This window comes from Penicillium canariense, assembly GCF_028826845.1.
Source record: "Penicillium canariense strain IBT 26290 chromosome Unknown utg000002l_segment0_segment0, whole genome shotgun sequence".
Classification (NCBI taxonomy): Eukaryota; Fungi; Ascomycota; class Eurotiomycetes; order Eurotiales; family Aspergillaceae; genus Penicillium; species Penicillium canariense.
In genome coordinates, this window is record NW_026622729.1 from 3758886 (window position 1) to 3774951 (window position 16066).

Below are 16066 nucleotides of genomic sequence, written 5' to 3' on the forward strand. Positions count from 1 at the left end.
GTGGATATGGAAGCAGCGTTTCTTCTAGTTGCTCTTGCGCAGGGCTGAGACATTCTTTGCGCAAGACAGGGCCCTGAAGCCAGAGGATGGGTGCTTGTGTTGACGGTAAACGAGCGTGGGAGGCGGGAGGCTGACGCTAGACTTCGAATCGAATTCTTTTTGTGCCATCCAAGTTTCAGTCAATTGAGATACTTCCGCTGTGCCGTCGCTCGGCTGTGGTATAGAGTAGAGTCGAAACAATGTATCGTACAAGGGGATATCATCCCACCACGATGCAAGCAAAAGATAATCGTAATGTACAGCCCTCGACTCGCTCCCAAGTCCCTAATTGCCTCCCAGTTTTCCATCATTGACCTCATTGCTCATCACTCCTCCCACCCCTTCGGCGCCGGCGCCGTAAACCCTCTCTTCTCCCGTAGATATTTTTCAATCCAAACCTCCATCTTCTCCAAAATATTCCTCTCCGGCTTCCCCTCCTCACCGGGCTCGAACACACCCTCTTTACACCAAACACTCCACGATCCCATCATCCCCGCCATAAGGACATCTGTTCCCAAGCGATCCCCCACAACCGCAATCTCATTCGGCGACTGGATCACTTTGCGCTCGCGGAACCACTGCACCACCTCGTCTCCGCAGAAAGGCTTCTTCTCCGTGTCGGCCGGCAACCGGAACACCGGGATGCGCAGGTGCGCGAGTTGGTCTTCTAGCTCGCGCACCTCGCCGTCGAAGTTCGGGTGGCTGCCGGCTCGATTGGATACGATAAGAATCGAGTGTGGGTTCGTGGCGTGGTAGAAGGGCGACGTAGGGGAGTTGCGGAGTTCGGCCAGCTTAGTGAGGATTTGCGGTGGGAAGGTGGTGGTTTTTGGTGGGCAGAGGGTGTTGTCTTTGTCTAGGACGAGCGCGCAGATTTTAGGTATCCGCGGCGTCCTGGGCTTCTCGGGGGAGGTCAGCTGGGGGGTTCCAGCGGGCCCTTTGCCCGCTGCACCAACTAGATGCGGGCCTAAGTCCTCGGGGAGGTGCGTGAATGTCGGGATGGTTAGGTGTGGGAGGAACTGAGAGGGTTGTTTGAGGAGGGTCTGCACGGCGTGGTTGAAGCCGCGCAGGTTGGAATTTGGGGATCCGGCCATAGCAAACAGTAGGTACCAAATGATCCCCGAGAGTGCAGTTTCGATCGTATCGTCCTTGGCGTTATCCCGGGGTGCGCGATGGTTTGCGCGAGTTGCAAAAGTTGCGGTGGTTCTGGATTTCCCCGACGTTCTTGGCCCAAAGCGGAAAGGAGGAGCTTAGCCGCAAAACTCGCTGTCTCGCGACCTCCGCCATCCTCCCATCACCGCTTGTCCCACCCACCACCCAACTCCGCCCTGCTCGACATCTTCCCGGTTTCTACGCGAACGAGCATCCTCGTGTGATCGCCATTGATATATTCTGCTCGCTTTCTCGAATCGAACACCCTCCCTTATCGCACATTTCACCGTCGAAATGGGCAAGCTCACCAGCACGATCGGCATCCCGATCAAGCTCCTGAACGAAGCGCAGGTGCGTGATGAATCCCTGATAGCTGGTTAATCTTCTATGGATATTGGATATGAAGGAACAGGAGCCAGGGAGAGACTTGGTTGGATTGCGCGGGCAGACCGCTAACTTCGTCCTTGCAGGGCCATGTCGTGACGCTTGAGATCACATCTGGTGTTGTCTACCGGGGGAAGCTGCTGGAAGGTATGTTCAATATGGCGCTTCTCTACCATAGATCGAAGCCTGGAATTGGGCGCTCTACAAGAACGCCCGAGTTGGCTCGCGTCAACATAGCAGTTGGATTGTTCGCTGACCTTATTCTTCTTTAAATAGCCGAGGACAACATGAACGTCCAACTTAAGGATATCACCGTCACCGCTCGCGATGGTCGTGTCTCGCATCTTGATCAGGTTTATATTCGCGGAAGCCACGTGCGATTCTTCATCGTGCCGGACATGCTGAGGTATGCGAAATCCGGACATATGCCCACTATGCTGCCCTGTCATCGACTCGAGCCGTGATATCCTGGCCGACCACTTGCTAATCCATACATTTTTTCTACAGGAACGCCCCCATGTTCCGCTCACGAGGCCAGCGTGGACGCGGTGTCGGTCTGGCGCGTGGTAAGGCCACCGTGCAGCGTGCACGGGGCCAGCGGAGGGGTTGAGTGTGGTACGTGGGACTGGACGAGAGCGCAATTTATGGCCTGGCAGATTCTACCTCGTGGTTGGCGTTCGTCATTTGTGTTTTTTTCTTTGGTTTCTTTACAGGGGAAATTTCTCGGGCTTCTTCTCGTCTTGCTGGGCTTCAGAGAAATTCAGCCCCAGGTTATCCTTTCCCCCCACCCCTCCTGGCCAGGAATGAAAACCCGGTACAAATCTGGGACTTGGCTGTTCTCGGGAGGCTGGCTTTGGATTATGGAGCCGGGGAGCTGGGCCGAGTTTGTATCGGAAGGAGGGCCTTGCACCCATTGCCTGAATTTCTAGCGAATGGGTTCAAAAATAGATCACAATGCCAATGGATTCAAATGAGCAGATGTACACAATAAGGACGCGTCCTGTTCCCTGTATAGATGATCTGCAGTGACAGGTTAAGTTTGGATAGCGATTGCGTATCAGCCACCACGCATCTCCGCAACTTTTTCTGGCGATGCGGGGACAAAGTTCCCTGCCCACACACCACATCTTGTCCTCGTAAACACCGTGTACCCATGTACCACAGCGAAACTCACCAAGAGGAACCAGCGCTCTGTGGACATTGTCTCTAGCCAATAGCCACCACCCCGCAATATCTCACCATGACCTCCACATCCTCCGCCGCAACGCCCGCGGACCCCTCCAAGCAGGCAGCCAAACACATCGCCAACCCACGGCGCCTACTCATTCTCACCCCAACCTCGCAATCGCTCTTCATCATCCCGCCTTTCCTCCACTCTCTCACTGGCGTACCCGTCGTCGACCCTCCACAGCACGAGACCACTCCAGATCCTCAATCCCAAACCCCGCCAACCACCTCCCATAACCCCCCTTCACCACTCGCCGCGCCAGCGCCCATAACCACAACCTCGTTCGCCGGGTATACCACGCATAGCCCGCTCCGTCTAGATACGAAATACTACTCCGCGGAGGTCCCAGTATGGGTTGACGAGATACCACTCTCAACCAAGACATCCCAAGCTACAGCAGACACACCTAGCCAGGGCCAATGGTGCACAGAGTTCCTCGGCGAGGAAGCAGAGATCGTGCGCGATGCCGTGGGCGCTCTAGTCGTCTGCGTGCGTAATCCGGAGCAGACCGCTGCCCCCGGCGCACAGGCAGACGACCCCGCGCAGCGCGCTGACGTTTGCGTGGTGCGGGATCTGCTGCGCGATATCGGGGCTGTCAAGAGCTGCATTGATGAGGAGCGGGGTGGGATGAGCGATGTGCCTGGAGTGTTCGTTTTGGTGGGTAGTCGCAATGATGCTGCGCGGGCAGCTGCACCATCTACGTCGCAGGAGGAGGACGCGGGATTAGACTTGGGCGTTGACGATGCGGATTTGGGAGACAGTGCTGGGGATGTGCCGTTCTCGGTGGGTTGGTGGGAGGACCAGTTGTTTGATATGGGTCTATTTGGGTGGGAGGTAGTTGAGTGGGATCCGACGGAGCAGGGTGCTGAGAAGACGCGGAATAAGTTTGGAGGTAAGACAATCGCTAACCTATCACCGTTTGCTTTTTTTTTCCGGTCTTAGATGATCTGTTGTTTGGTGGGGAACTCATTCGAGAAACAGAATACGAAGGCATGCCGCGCATCCAAGAAGTCCTGGAGACGCACGACTGGAGCGCATCCAGTGGGTTGCATGATGCCGACGACGCAGGCCTCGATTTTAGTGACGATCTTGAGGAAGAGCTTCTTGGATTCGGCAGGTCGTCGCACACGCGCGGCTTCGGGCACGAGGTTCAAGAACTTGAGCGCGAGATGCTTGGTCTGCGCATGGCTATTGAGCGCGGTGGTGGTGACGGCGATGAGAGTAACGGCGAGGAGAGTGGCGGGGATGAAGGAGACGAGGAGCTCAAAGTTGAGTCTATTGAGACGCTCATGATGCGGATGCAGGCCGTACGAGGTATGTTGGGGGTCGGTAGTGCATCATTAAGTGTACAGATGCTGATAGCGCTCCAGATATGGGCTCGGACCTACCCGAGGGGGAACGCAGGAAGTTTGCTGCAAAGGCCGTGTCGGATATTATGCGGGAATTATAGGCTATATACTCTGTGTTGGTCGCGGTGGGTCGGTTTTGGTATATTCATAGACTGGGGACATATTCTTGTTGTTGCTTCAATGGTAGGTACCTCTGCATTGTCACCCGGGAATTTAAGCTTCGCCAAGAATCACCTCGTATAGAGTAAATGGCGCCACCGTTCTTGGAGTACAGCTTGTTTATTAGCTACACGGGCGTTATCCCTAACAGTTTACGAGTGCGTCTAATCTAACTACATTCAATGCTCATTAGTTGAATTTCTCGTTTGTATTTTCGGATCGATTGACCCTGGATCTAGTTTTATACACGATACAATTACAAAGATTTTGGAACCCGAAAGATGCCCATTCACCAAGCTTCTTAGAAAACTGCCCCCGGCATCGTCCCACTGCCAGAAAGCCCCATTGCACGGAAAAGCCCAGTAAACCACTTAATCCGCGCGCCTCTTGCCTCGAAGCACCTTACGGCGCTGGGCGATCATGTGCGTGTACAGGACGTAGGAGCCTAGAGAGAATTAGTCACGAACGTACTTTCTGATATTCAAAATATCCAGTCGAGGCCAGACATACCAGGCACATAGATCACAAGCACAGCAATCAGGAAGTACCGATAGAGCGGGTTCAGCTCGCCCGCAGGGCCCAGCGCCTTGAAAATGAGCGTGCACTCGCTGGAGATACCAATCGGGTAGAGCACGTAGAAAGTGTTATACCTACAGCCACCAACATCAGCAACGCCCCAGAGTGAAATCACAAACTGCACCCGGGACAATCTTGTATTCGCGTCAACTTACCTCAACCAGGTCCACCACGCCGGCACACTGCCGCCAGAAAGCGTAATAGCGAAGAACCCGTACCGAATCACCTCGGTAATGCCCCAGGCCGCGACGCACCCCATATACGCATAATCGCCCGCCTGCGCTCCCTTCGCGCCAACAATCTCTCCGCCAAACGGCGCCAAAATCCCCCACACTACCAGCAGACGTGACGCAACTTGCATAGCAGTTGTGATGAAAGGTGCGCGCACGAGCCGCACCAGGCTGTGCACGACCTCCAAGAGGGCGAGGGACTGCGTCGCGAGCAGGAGCGGGTTGAAGGTTTGGTTGAAAACTGTGGGGAGGCTGTTGGATGCTAGGGCAGCAGGGAGCAGGCTTGCAGTATAAGCAATGCAGGTGCCCCAGGCGAGGAGATTGGCGGTGTTGTACGTGAAAAGGTAGCCGCGTGTGAGGCCGGACGGCCCTGACGGGCGTGGGGTGGTGGTTTTGGTTGCCGGCATGATGGTGTGAGTTGTGAGTCGTGAGAACTGAATTGAGGCAGCTCTGGACTTGCAGTGTCGGTGGAAGCGTCAATCGCTGCACGAATTGACTGGTAGAGAGGAGACGGTGGTGAGGGCAGGTGCGCTGGGAAATGTTGGGCCTGGTTGAGCTCGAAAAAGGGACCTCGGCTGTGATTACATAAGAATTCCAGAAGATCCCTCGAAACTGTGGGGATGGACGTTTCTGGGGTTGTTCCTGTAGTTAGCCCGTTCCTTCCGGGTCGACTCGGTTTAGTCAGTCTACCATTAGGGCGATTCAGCTGTCAGATCTGGCATCTGGCATCTGTCATTCTGGCATCTACTATTACTCAGGTTCTGCTCCCCCTAAACCAGAACCCGTGTAGGTGCTTTCGCGCCCGACGTTTCCTCCCGCTCCATCTATACAGCGCTTCCTGCATGTCGGCGTCAGTTTTGGCTTAACGCTATTCTCCTCTGCACCCAGGCTTCACAATAGCGGCCATTCTGATTTGGCCCTCTTGACTGCCACCGGAAATCTTAGTGTGTTCGGCTGGGCCGCTCGTAACCAAACGGAAGGCTTCCCCCCCGAAACCAACAGCGGCTACTCCAGTCGGCGCTAACTTTCAGTGCACAAGCCTATCGACCCTGCCTCATCACGCCTGGTGTGTACCATCCGGCTGCACGATCTAGTCCCCAGGGCCACTAGGGTTGCCGGCATCGGGGCCGCCCTTGGCGCCTGTCACACCCGTATGAGTCGAACAAGCATGGGTGGGTCTGGGGAGAGGCAGTCGCTTGGCGAAAACGGGGGAGTTAAGTGCACAGCCGTGGTGTTGATGGCTTTGACTGGGTATAAGCATGGCGCCACGGGCTGGCCAAGTCAGTCACTAGCCCGATTCTGTCGTGAGTCGTACCCTACCCTCTTACCACTTGGTATTGGGCCGTGATGTGTCGTGTTCGCGGAGAACAGCGCACTTTTGCGGACGGCGGCTCTGGGATCTGCCCTGTTCGGCGGCAACAGTGTTAAGTCCGTATAGACATCCGTATAAACAGGACAAGTGGAGGAACGGACTCCGTGGCACAATGGGAACTCGACCGAGTCCGACGAGATTGAAAAGTCGTCAGTTGCTCAAAAAGAGCACAGGAAGAAATTTAGAGTCCCCCAGCCCGCAGCGGTGTATAGAGACAGTACGGCGTTGGTCAAATCTCACCTCGCACACCCCCTCCGATGGTTTTCCTCGTCCTGCGTCGCATGGGGACTATGCACCCTGACATCATGGACCCAACCGATGATGTCGCATTGCATGTTAGTTCGTGACTAGGGCGGCCTACTGGCTCGATGCGAGCGGCCGGGTACATTACCGGGAATGTAATGGGTAATCGGTGAACTTGGGTGGAGGATAGCGCTCGAAGTATAAGGGTATCCGCGACGTGCACAATATCATACTACGCCAACTCGGCTCTCTCTAAGATCTGAGCCAAGAGCGGGCTCGGCATTTCCGTTCTTCCCTTAGAAGGCCGCGTGGTATTATGGGGCATCCACCGATACTGTACATACTGTACGGAGGTGCATTTCAAAAGTTCGGCGTCGCGCACCGACCACCATATTTACCACTAGTCATATCGAACAGACGAATACACACAGTAACGTCGAACTACCCCTAATAATATTATTTTCTATCTTCCCATAGCCACCTACCTACCACCAACCGACCGACCGACCGACCGACCGACCTACCTACCTACCTACCTACCTACCTACCTACCTACCTACCTGCCTACCTACCTACCAACCTACGAGCTATTCAAAATATGCCAAAACAGCCAGATATCGCCACAAGAGCAACCGTGGTTGCTTTAAAGGCTTACACTAGCAAATCTTCGCATGAGATTGCTACGATTACCAATCTATCTATCTCAGCTGTCAACAAGATCTACGCACGCGCAATCGAGCGAGGCTTTGAGGTTAATCATAATAATATTCAAGATGCTTTTGTACAAGACGCCCAACGTACTGGCCGGCCAACTAAGCAAGACCAACCAACAACGACGACTATCCTATCTAAGGTGCGTCTGGATCGTTATGGCCGAGAGAAATCTTGTGCTGATCTTGCTGGTGAGCTTAGCAAGGAAGGAATCATTATCTCTGCTGCTACTATTTGGCGTATCCTCAAGAACGCCGGCCTACGCAAGACGAAGCCAACTCGGAAGCCTGGGTTGACGAAGAAGATGAAAGCTGATCGGCTTGCTTGGTGTCTTGAACACCAAGCTTGGACACTTGATGATTGGAAGAATGTGATTTGGTCCGATGAAACTTCGGTTATTCTACTACATCGACGTGGTAGCTATCGAGTTTGGCGTTCTAAGGATGAAGCTTTTGTTCGATCTTGTATTCGTGAGCGTTGGAAAGGCGCTTGTGAATTCATGTTTTGGGGCTGCTTTACCTATGATAAAAAAGGCCCTTATCATTGTTGGAAACCTGAAACTGCGCAAGAGAAACGTGAATCTGAGCAAGAGATTGAGCAATTAAATTGCGAGATTGAGCCTATTTTAAAAGCTGATTGGGAGCTTGAAACGCAGATGCGTCGTGTGAATCTTCGACGACAACCTGCTGGTAAAAGGCCTATATGGAAATTTAACCAGAAAACTGGCAAGCTTGGTCGTGGTCGTAAGGGTGGAATTGATTGGTATCGATATCAAAAACTGATTTTGATACCAAAGCTATTACCTTTTGCAAAGGAATGCGCTATTCAACGGCCGAATACGCTTGTTCAAGAGGATAAAGCACCGGCACATAGCCACTATATCCAACAACGTGTTTTTGATGCAGCTAAGGTTAATCGGCTAATTTGGTGTGGCAATTCGCCTGATCTAAATCCAATTGAGCCTGCCTGGCCTTGGTTGAAACGTGTTACAACCAAGAAAGGCGCACCAAAGAGTAGGCAGGAGGCCTATATTGCTTGGCAAGCTGCATGGCGAGAGATGCCGCAGGAGAAGATCCAGCGTTGGATTGAGCGTATCCCTACGCATATCAAAAAGATCATCGAATTAGATGGTGGTAACGAATATAAAGAGGGTAGGCTATAGGCAATACAATACAATACAATATAATCTAGCTAAAAATCGCCTAGTGTAGTAGGTGGTGGTCGGTGCGCGACGCCGAACTTTTGAAATGCACCTCCGTACATGTACACAATTCTGCCAAACGGCATGATACAGTCGACGTACGGCAATACATACTATACACTATATTCCGTATGAACCATACTTTAATAGGCAAATGACATCAGAGGCTGAGCCAGCCGGCCACCTGCTCCGCTGTGATGTCATAGCGGCCATTTCCCACGCTGATTGGCGGTCCGAACTGGGGGCCAACCACCTCACAAAAACAGGCGACGTCCATGAAAAGCACAAATGCGCCTACCTGCTATATAAACAAAACAGATGGCTTCCACTGCGCGCGAAGTCGGCCCTCGTTTCTGGCAATTGGGGTCATCCAGAATAACTGCACCGCCGGATTGAGTGATTAAAGTATCACCCAGCCGCCATGTGGGGTCTCAAGCTCAGACAGCCGCGGCCGAAAGCAAAGGTCCTCTTTTTTTTTCGCACCCTTACATCGTCATCGGTGACAGCATAATCGCTCGCGTCTGGTCTGGTCTGGTCTGAGCCCGCTGACCGGACCCCCTAACTTTCCCCCTCCCTGACCGGAACCCTTTCCCAAGAACGAGTTGTGGGAGAGTCGCAGCTGATCGCACCGGACGTCAGAAGAACCGAATCCATGCAACATGACACCGGGCCCGGAGTGGCGGGTGAAAAGGGGGGTGGCCGGACAGTGGATTTGGCCCTGCGCTTGCGATGCGCGCTGGTGGTCCGCGGTCCTTGAAGGGCCCAGACCGGCCGTCGCACTGGGTCCGACCTGCTCTGTTTCCCCTGGTTGCGGTCCACGGCTTTCTTTGACCAGGCCCGATCTTGCTTGGGGGCACTGCGCGGGCTATCTCCCCTCCGGGGTCTGCGGCTACTGAGAGATCCCGAATCTCACTCGTGGGAGGGTTGGGAAGGGGGCGTTTAGGGGAATGCGTGGCATCGCACCTTGTTCTTTCCCTATCTTTCGTGATAGCCAATGCTGTATTCCCCTTATCCTGCTGATGCTGGAACCAAGTGGAGATGACCACGCCGTCGGTGTTGAACTTGGAGTGCAGTCTCGCGCAGAAACCCTGCCCGCAGATGGAGACCAGTGGTACCATGTACGACTGGGAGGTTGGGCGACGATGGCTCGGGGGCACAAGGATAATCACGAGACATGACGTGCACAGCGCGGGGATCGACGTCTCGATGATGTCGTTTTGCGGCGCTGGCACCCCTCCCTTTGCTCTTCCCCTGGTCGGATAGACCTTGCTGGCCCGGTCCTTCGTAGGGTTAGATCCGTCGCGTTCTGTCTAGGTAGCTGGGAACGCGGTCGGCTAGACTGTAGGAGGGTGCTCTACAGGGCCCCCTCCTGTCATTTTCGGCCCATTTATTGTGAGAACCCCCCATACTAGAGTCCAGAATATACCTTTTGGTACATGTACAGTGGTCACATCGAATCCACTGTTGAACGGTCGTGAGGGAGGGGAGCCGATGATCTCACGCCCGTGCTTGGCTCGCGGTGGAGCGCAGGCCCGGGGGTCTGTCCAAATCTCCACTGCTTGCGCACAGTGGCCGGAGTCCGGGTGACCATGTTCCATGAGGCTGGGCAAGGGGCAGGCCAATCTAAACAGGCCTAATGGGGTGCATGTGGCCGGGAGTCGAGGAGAGCAAGGGTAGAATACCTGCCTGTTTTGTGAAGGGAGACGGTGCCAGTAGCGCGGTCCAGACCAGGATGATAACTTAATCTGCCTGATCTCTTTGGGACTTTCTTGTACAGTTCATATCGGAACAACAAAAAAATAGAATTCTAGAGATTCGAGGGTTCTAGACTTCTGGGGTTCCGGATATCTGTGAGGATATTTCTATTGTATAGGAGGGATGCTGGGTCGGCGTGAAGAGGCGGGCCAGTATTGTGGGTTTTGCTTTTTTCTAATAAGTCGTCATCTTCCCCGACTCCGAACAACCAAAACAATCCAGAGTCGACGAGTAGCGCGATAAGCCCGTCTCGTGCCAAATTTGGCCTTCCCGATGAGAATGAGAAGGATAGATTCAAAACATTAAAATGGAATGGACTAGAGCAGCTAGCGCGACCTGCCATGCTAACTATGTCGTGCGAAAGCTGCCGTGCGGCTGTCAGAATATTGGTTCATCGGAGACCGTTACCCGTAGTTACCAGTTACCAGCATTTACCAAGCGTACACGTACCAGTTTACCGGTTTACGAATTTACCAGCTCTCCTCCACTGGTTCCTTCCGCGATTAATTAGTTACCCGTTACCCACCACTAACCACCACCTTCTCCGCCTCTCGCTAACTTCCCTCAATCTTCTCTTTTCTTCGGCTCGTAACTTTGATTTCTCTCCTTCCCGCGCGCGACCGCCTGTGATATTGCTCCTTCCTCGCACTGGGTTGGTTCCCACGCGCTTCTTTAACTCTTCAACATTAATTTTAAAAAAATTTACCAAAAGGTGGGATGAACCAGACAGCTCCCCTTTGCCCAATTATCCGAGCCTACCGGCAGTGATTATTCTGCCCCTCCTTTTTCTTTCCCATCCCCCAATCTAGCCAGGGGATATAACTCCCTCTACTTACACGCCATACCCGATTGAACGGCCCGTGGTTCTAATTGGTGTTTTCTCATTTTTCTGCTCTTTTCTCTCCTCGTGTTGGCCAGGGTGGGACTCGACCCTAGTAGCTGCAGCTGGTGTGTGCTTCAAGCCCCGCCGTGACGGCGCTCGAGTATATGCGGCGCGTGTGAATGGGCTAACTGCGGTCCTAGTCCTAGGACTTTTTTTTCCTTTTTTCGTTTCTTTTGGCTTGTTCAGACCGAGTCAGGGCTGGCCGTGCTGTTCACCTGGGCTCGACTCTCCACATCTGCCAATTTACCTTTACCTACCTGGCGCTGCCCTGCCTTGCCCCTCTGATCTCTCTCAGATTCTCTCTGATCTCTCTGTTTTCTCCCCTCAACCCTGTCCTGTCCCCGTCCTGTCACCCTCGCTCGGCTTGCGGTATCGCACAGTAAGCTGCCCTTGTTCTTACTTACCGCTCTGCTCCCCCCCTCCCTTGTCCGCGTCCACATTCCTCGTGTGCGCTGCATCCTGTTTGGCCCGCTTCCCAATACCCGCTTCTTCAGCCCTTCAGCCACCGCGGAACAAAAGCCTGCCTTGGACTTGACGTGAAATTGTGGCGGTCACCCATCCCTGACAGGCTCTGCTTGTGGCCTAGACCTGAGACCACAGAACCTCATCGGTGCTGGCGCCCTGTCTTCAGACATCAAGTCTCTTGTTCTCGCCCATCTCCCGCTACCTAGCCATCAAGCCCACCGTTTGTAATATACATCCCCTTGGCTATGTAAGACTGCATGCCCTGATGGCATATGTGTTGGCCCCTCAGGAACGACAGACTGCCTATCATCCCGTGGTGTCAGCATCACAGTTCACTCTGCTTTTGATCATGATTCGCATTCGCATTCACAAAATATGATGTATACAAGAAACACTGGCTGACTGGGATGTATACTGCAGATCCGTTCGTCCTCGATCTTGGATTTCTAGATCGGGCAGCCGCAGTTGATCCAACCACCGTTGACGATCCACGTGGTAGGAAAGGTTGATCCGACTACCCCTCTGGGAGGCCCGTCTCTCTCTCTCCCTCATTCTCTCCGCATCACCAGACATGGCACCAGCCAACAAGAAGGAGCCCGTGAGTACTTCTATGACATAACATTCCCTGGTTCTTCGAGAGCTTGCAGACTGACCTGTATCAACAACCCCAGTCGGGCCCGCCTAAGCTCTCCGATGTCAAGGAACTCATCGATGAGAGCACATTCGAGCAGATCCTAGAGATGGACGACGACGATGACCGCGATTTCAGCAAAGGCATAGTATACGGCTTCTTTGACCAGGCTAAGAGCACTTTCATCAACATCCAGACCGCGCTGTAAGTAGTAGGCTATCCCCCCACGCCAAAAAAAACAAACAAACAACACATGGCTTCATCCCAACCGAAGCAGCCAAAGCAATCAGAGCAAGCTCTAACCACCCGCACAGTGAGAAGAAGGACCTCAAGGAGCTCTCTTCCCTCGGACACTTTCTCAAGGGCTCCTCCGCCACACTGGGCCTTAACCATGTCCGGGACGGCTGCGAAAAGATCCAGCACTTCGGCAACGGGCTCGACGAGAACGGCTCCGGCAAAGAATCCGAGGATGTGTGCCTCAAGAACATAGAGAAGACTCTCAAGGAGGTTGAGGTCGAGTACGCCAAAGTCGAGAAGTTCCTGCGCCTCTTCTACGGCGAGGAAGTCAAGGACGAGCCCGAGCCCGAGCCCGAGGCCCCGGCCGCCCCCAAGGAAGAAAAGCCGCCCTCCGCCGATAAGGCGTCCACGACCAAGGAGGCCGACACTCAGGGAAAGCCCAAGGCAGACGACTCGAAGAAATAAGTGGGTTACAGAGGGTGGCTTGCTTTTTTCTTTCGTTTCGTTTCATTTACTCTATATTGAAATTCCCCCCACTTTTTTTTTTAGCGACGGATGGAGCATAGCAAATGGCCCTTTACCCTTTTTTTCCCCCACCAATCCCTTTCATTCTTCCCCTCCACCCGTGCCTCTTGATTTTATTCTGTCGTTGTTGGCTTCTGGTTTCTTGACGTACATACCAAACCCCTCCCCCGCCGCAGATTCCCTGAGCAGGGCTGAGCACTTGTGCTGATGGATGGGTGAGAGGGAGGGACGAAGGGACGGGAGGATGTGGTTTCTGATCTGGTGTCGTATCGGTTTCAGTATCTATCAAAGCAGATCACAGGTCCCGATCTTACCCTCAAGTCCTGTCTGTTTGTGGGCGCAGGCGGGATATTCGCGATAGTGGATTCCCCTCCGCCAAGGGGTCAGAAGGAAGAGTAGCCTCGAATATCGAGATACCGAATCCGAGAGCTCCTCCTGGATATGTTGCTTGCAATGCTTGTGGATCAGTATACGCCGGGAAAGGAGAAGACGACGATGGATAGAAACGAGCAGAGGCGAGAAGAGAAGAGAAGAGAATGAAGACGAGCAGGGCGAGAGCCGCGCACCTGCCCTACACACTGTGTGCTTGCTTCGCTTTGCTTTCGTCTGTATGAGTCAGGCCTCTTCACATAAAATCTTCTGCATGCATGCGTACCTTACTCTCATGGTATGCCGTGAAGCACCACCATCATAAGCTAAGCCCGGACGTAGGACTGCACAGGCCCGCCCCAGGGTATACACTACGTAGTATAGTATACTGTACTAAAGATGCACCTCCCACCAGCCTGATCCACTACCCCCATGCATCTGCGTTGGCCATTGGCGCCCTCAAAGCTTCCTTCCAGCCACTTGCGTGGGACTAGACACTGTGGATAAGCTTGTATCGACTGCCCCGGTCTGGGGTGGCGCATGCTGTGGATCGACATAAACATGGCGGATAAGTCGAGGTTGATCGACCGGTCGATCATAGGCATTAGTAGCGTTGACCTGATTGTTGTGTAGGATGGATGGGTCCATGTGTTTGTTTAGTTGTCATTGGCTTATCGTGATGTACTTCCTGTCTACATAGCTCTAAGCAAGTGCTTCATTCTCCCGCGGTGTCCTCTCTCAATTACCCACTTTGAAATGTCCACTCACAATCATCAATAGTATAGCTCACCGATCAATTGTCAACGTGTCAATTTTTCCCCGACTGTGGTATGCTATTATTCCTCATGCCGCTCGAGCCCCATCACAACGAACAACAAACGCCAGCAGCACCCAGCCTCCTCCCCAACAACCTCTCTTCCTTCCCTCGAGTGTATTGACAAGCGATAATTCACAGCTGGCAGGCCGGTGTTGTCACCTTTACCCACCTTCCGAGGAATCCTGCAGGCTTATCCACCTTTGCATCCGGGGCTGCAGGACGGCTAGGGGGATTGCAAACGGGCTTAGGGCGAACGGTCCGCGGAAACCTGCATCTTCGAGTTGGTTGTTGATGGCGGCCGTGCGACAAGCACCTATCAGGGGCCTGGGGGGGGGGGGGGGGGGGGGGGGGGGAAGGGAAATCCAGGACAATCCCCTCCTCTTTGTACTTTTGCCCCCCCTTTCTTCTCGAGAATACCCAGTTGTAAAGAAAATGAGCCGGGAAGACGCCTAACCTCATTCGTAAACCCACTACCATCCGCAGCTTTCTCTCCCAAGCCCAAACTTTCTACCTATACTTGGATCCCCTTCTTTTGCCTATGAAGCTCACAACATTCAAGATCAACACGACTCTGCAGACCAAGCCAAAGGTTACACCAGCCACGGTAGCCCGCAGAATCAGAAACCACGGGGCGCGCAAATAAGGTGCCTCGACGCATTCTCGCCTCGTGCACTTCCAGGTAACATCCGCATCCTTGCGAGAGCAACCAACAGCCCCAAAGCAGACCAGCCAGCAACAAAAAGCTCCGACAGATGCAGCATGAGATAAGCCGGGATGGGGACAGGAGACACCTGCGTCTGCGTTACCAATGCAACGGTCCCCCCTTATCCTTCCCTTCCCCCTGCCTATTCCCTCCCAAATTGAATCCAGTTCAAGCCAGCCCAGCCCAGCCGAACTGAGCCGCGCTGCCCTTCCTTCAATCCTATCCCATCCCATCTTATTGCTTTTCATTTGCCCGGCTATTCCAACTGACTTTAGAACATATGGAGCCTTGTGTTTCCAGAATAGGGAGCGGAAGAACCTGAAACGCGTCTGTTGCACGCTGGACCCGGGATTTGATGACAGATATATAGATCGGGATGATGTAGACAGATCTGGATTAGTCTCCAGCGCCTATACAACTACCACATTATTTGATTTGTCGGATAAGTGTGGTTTAATGAGGGTACCTATGTTAGCCTTTTGAGTGGAGGGTCGAGGTATATACCTGTGTACATACCTGGGTGTGGCTTCCTGCCAGTCCGTCCGTTTGTATCTTCCCTCGTCCTCGGAAGGGTGAAGGTGTAGCATAGGTACGCACGGGGCGGAGAAGTCGACATCAAGTCGAGACGGCCCCTTATTCCAAATCTACGGCTTATTTTTTTTATTCTTTGTTTTATTATCCCCCGCTCTTTTTCTCCCCGCAATCAGCGCATGTACGCTTTGACAGGATGCAAGACTGTTGCCGCGGGTGCTCTTCCGGTGCAGATGCAAGCAGGCTGGCCGTTTTCTTTATCCTGAGATTGCATTATTGGGCACAGGGCTGGAAGGCGGCTTGGTAGGTTGCACGGCATGGCCAACGAGTTCTTTTCTTTTGCTGCGGATGCGGGATAGGGCCGGGTCTTGTCTTTTTTTGGGAGTAATTGTCAACAATTTGGGATGTGATGCTGATGTGATGGGCTAGACGGTAGATGAATGTTTGGACGTCAGCTTAAGTATGCAGTTTGGATTTTACTGATTCTCCACCGTGACGAGCGGGTCTCA

At 53.4% G+C, this 16066-nt stretch overlaps 7 protein-coding genes across 7 annotated transcripts; 4 read left to right on the forward strand and 3 right to left on the reverse strand.

Moving 5' to 3' along the window:
• Nucleotides 1-365: 365 nt before the first annotated feature.
• Nucleotides 366-1130, reverse strand: N7482_004537 (phosphatidylglycerophosphatase; the record flags this gene model as incomplete). The annotated part of the gene is made up of 1 exon (XM_056686662.1): nt 366-1130. One exon carries the CDS (start codon nt 1128-1130, stop codon nt 366-368), a length of 765 nt encoding a protein of 254 aa, XP_056545404.1.
• Nucleotides 1131-1482: 352 nt separating this feature from the next.
• N7482_004538 (putative small nuclear ribonucleoprotein SmD3) lies at nt 1483-2182 on the forward strand (the record flags this gene model as incomplete). The annotated part of the gene is made up of 4 exons (XM_056686663.1): nt 1483-1539; nt 1659-1719; nt 1849-1978; nt 2080-2182. The coding sequence occupies 4 exons, from the start codon at nt 1483-1485 to the stop codon at nt 2180-2182; spliced, it is 351 nt and encodes a 116-aa protein (XP_056545405.1).
• A 630-nt stretch (nt 2183-2812) lies between these two features.
• On the forward strand, nt 2813-4250 carry N7482_004539 (adaptin-binding domain-containing protein; the record flags this gene model as incomplete). Its single annotated transcript, XM_056686664.1, has 3 exons — nt 2813-3692; nt 3743-4114; nt 4171-4250. 3 exons carry the CDS (start codon nt 2813-2815, stop codon nt 4248-4250), a joined length of 1332 nt encoding a protein of 443 aa, XP_056545406.1.
• A 429-nt stretch (nt 4251-4679) lies between these two features.
• N7482_004540 (protein tyrosine phosphatase-like domain-containing protein) lies at nt 4680-5521 on the reverse strand (the record flags this gene model as incomplete). Its single annotated transcript, XM_056686665.1, has 3 exons — nt 4680-4753; nt 4819-4958; nt 5040-5521. 3 exons carry the CDS (start codon nt 5519-5521, stop codon nt 4680-4682), a joined length of 696 nt encoding a protein of 231 aa, XP_056545407.1.
• Nucleotides 5522-7327: 1806 nt separating this feature from the next.
• Nucleotides 7328-8602, forward strand: N7482_004541 (uncharacterized protein; the record flags this gene model as incomplete). Its single annotated transcript, XM_056686666.1, has 1 exon — nt 7328-8602. One exon carries the CDS (start codon nt 7328-7330, stop codon nt 8600-8602), a length of 1275 nt encoding a protein of 424 aa, XP_056545408.1.
• Nucleotides 8603-9276: 674 nt separating this feature from the next.
• Nucleotides 9277-10239, reverse strand: N7482_004542 (uncharacterized protein; the record flags this gene model as incomplete). The annotated part of the gene is made up of 2 exons (XM_056686667.1): nt 9277-9921; nt 10084-10239. The coding sequence occupies 2 exons, from the start codon at nt 10237-10239 to the stop codon at nt 9277-9279; spliced, it is 801 nt and encodes a 266-aa protein (XP_056545409.1).
• Nucleotides 10240-12315: 2076 nt separating this feature from the next.
• Nucleotides 12316-13077, forward strand: N7482_004543 (Hpt domain-containing protein; the record flags this gene model as incomplete). The annotated part of the gene is made up of 3 exons (XM_056686668.1): nt 12316-12342; nt 12383-12579; nt 12690-13077. The coding sequence occupies 3 exons, from the start codon at nt 12316-12318 to the stop codon at nt 13075-13077; spliced, it is 612 nt and encodes a 203-aa protein (XP_056545410.1).
• Between the last annotated feature and the right edge of the window lie 2989 nt (nt 13078-16066).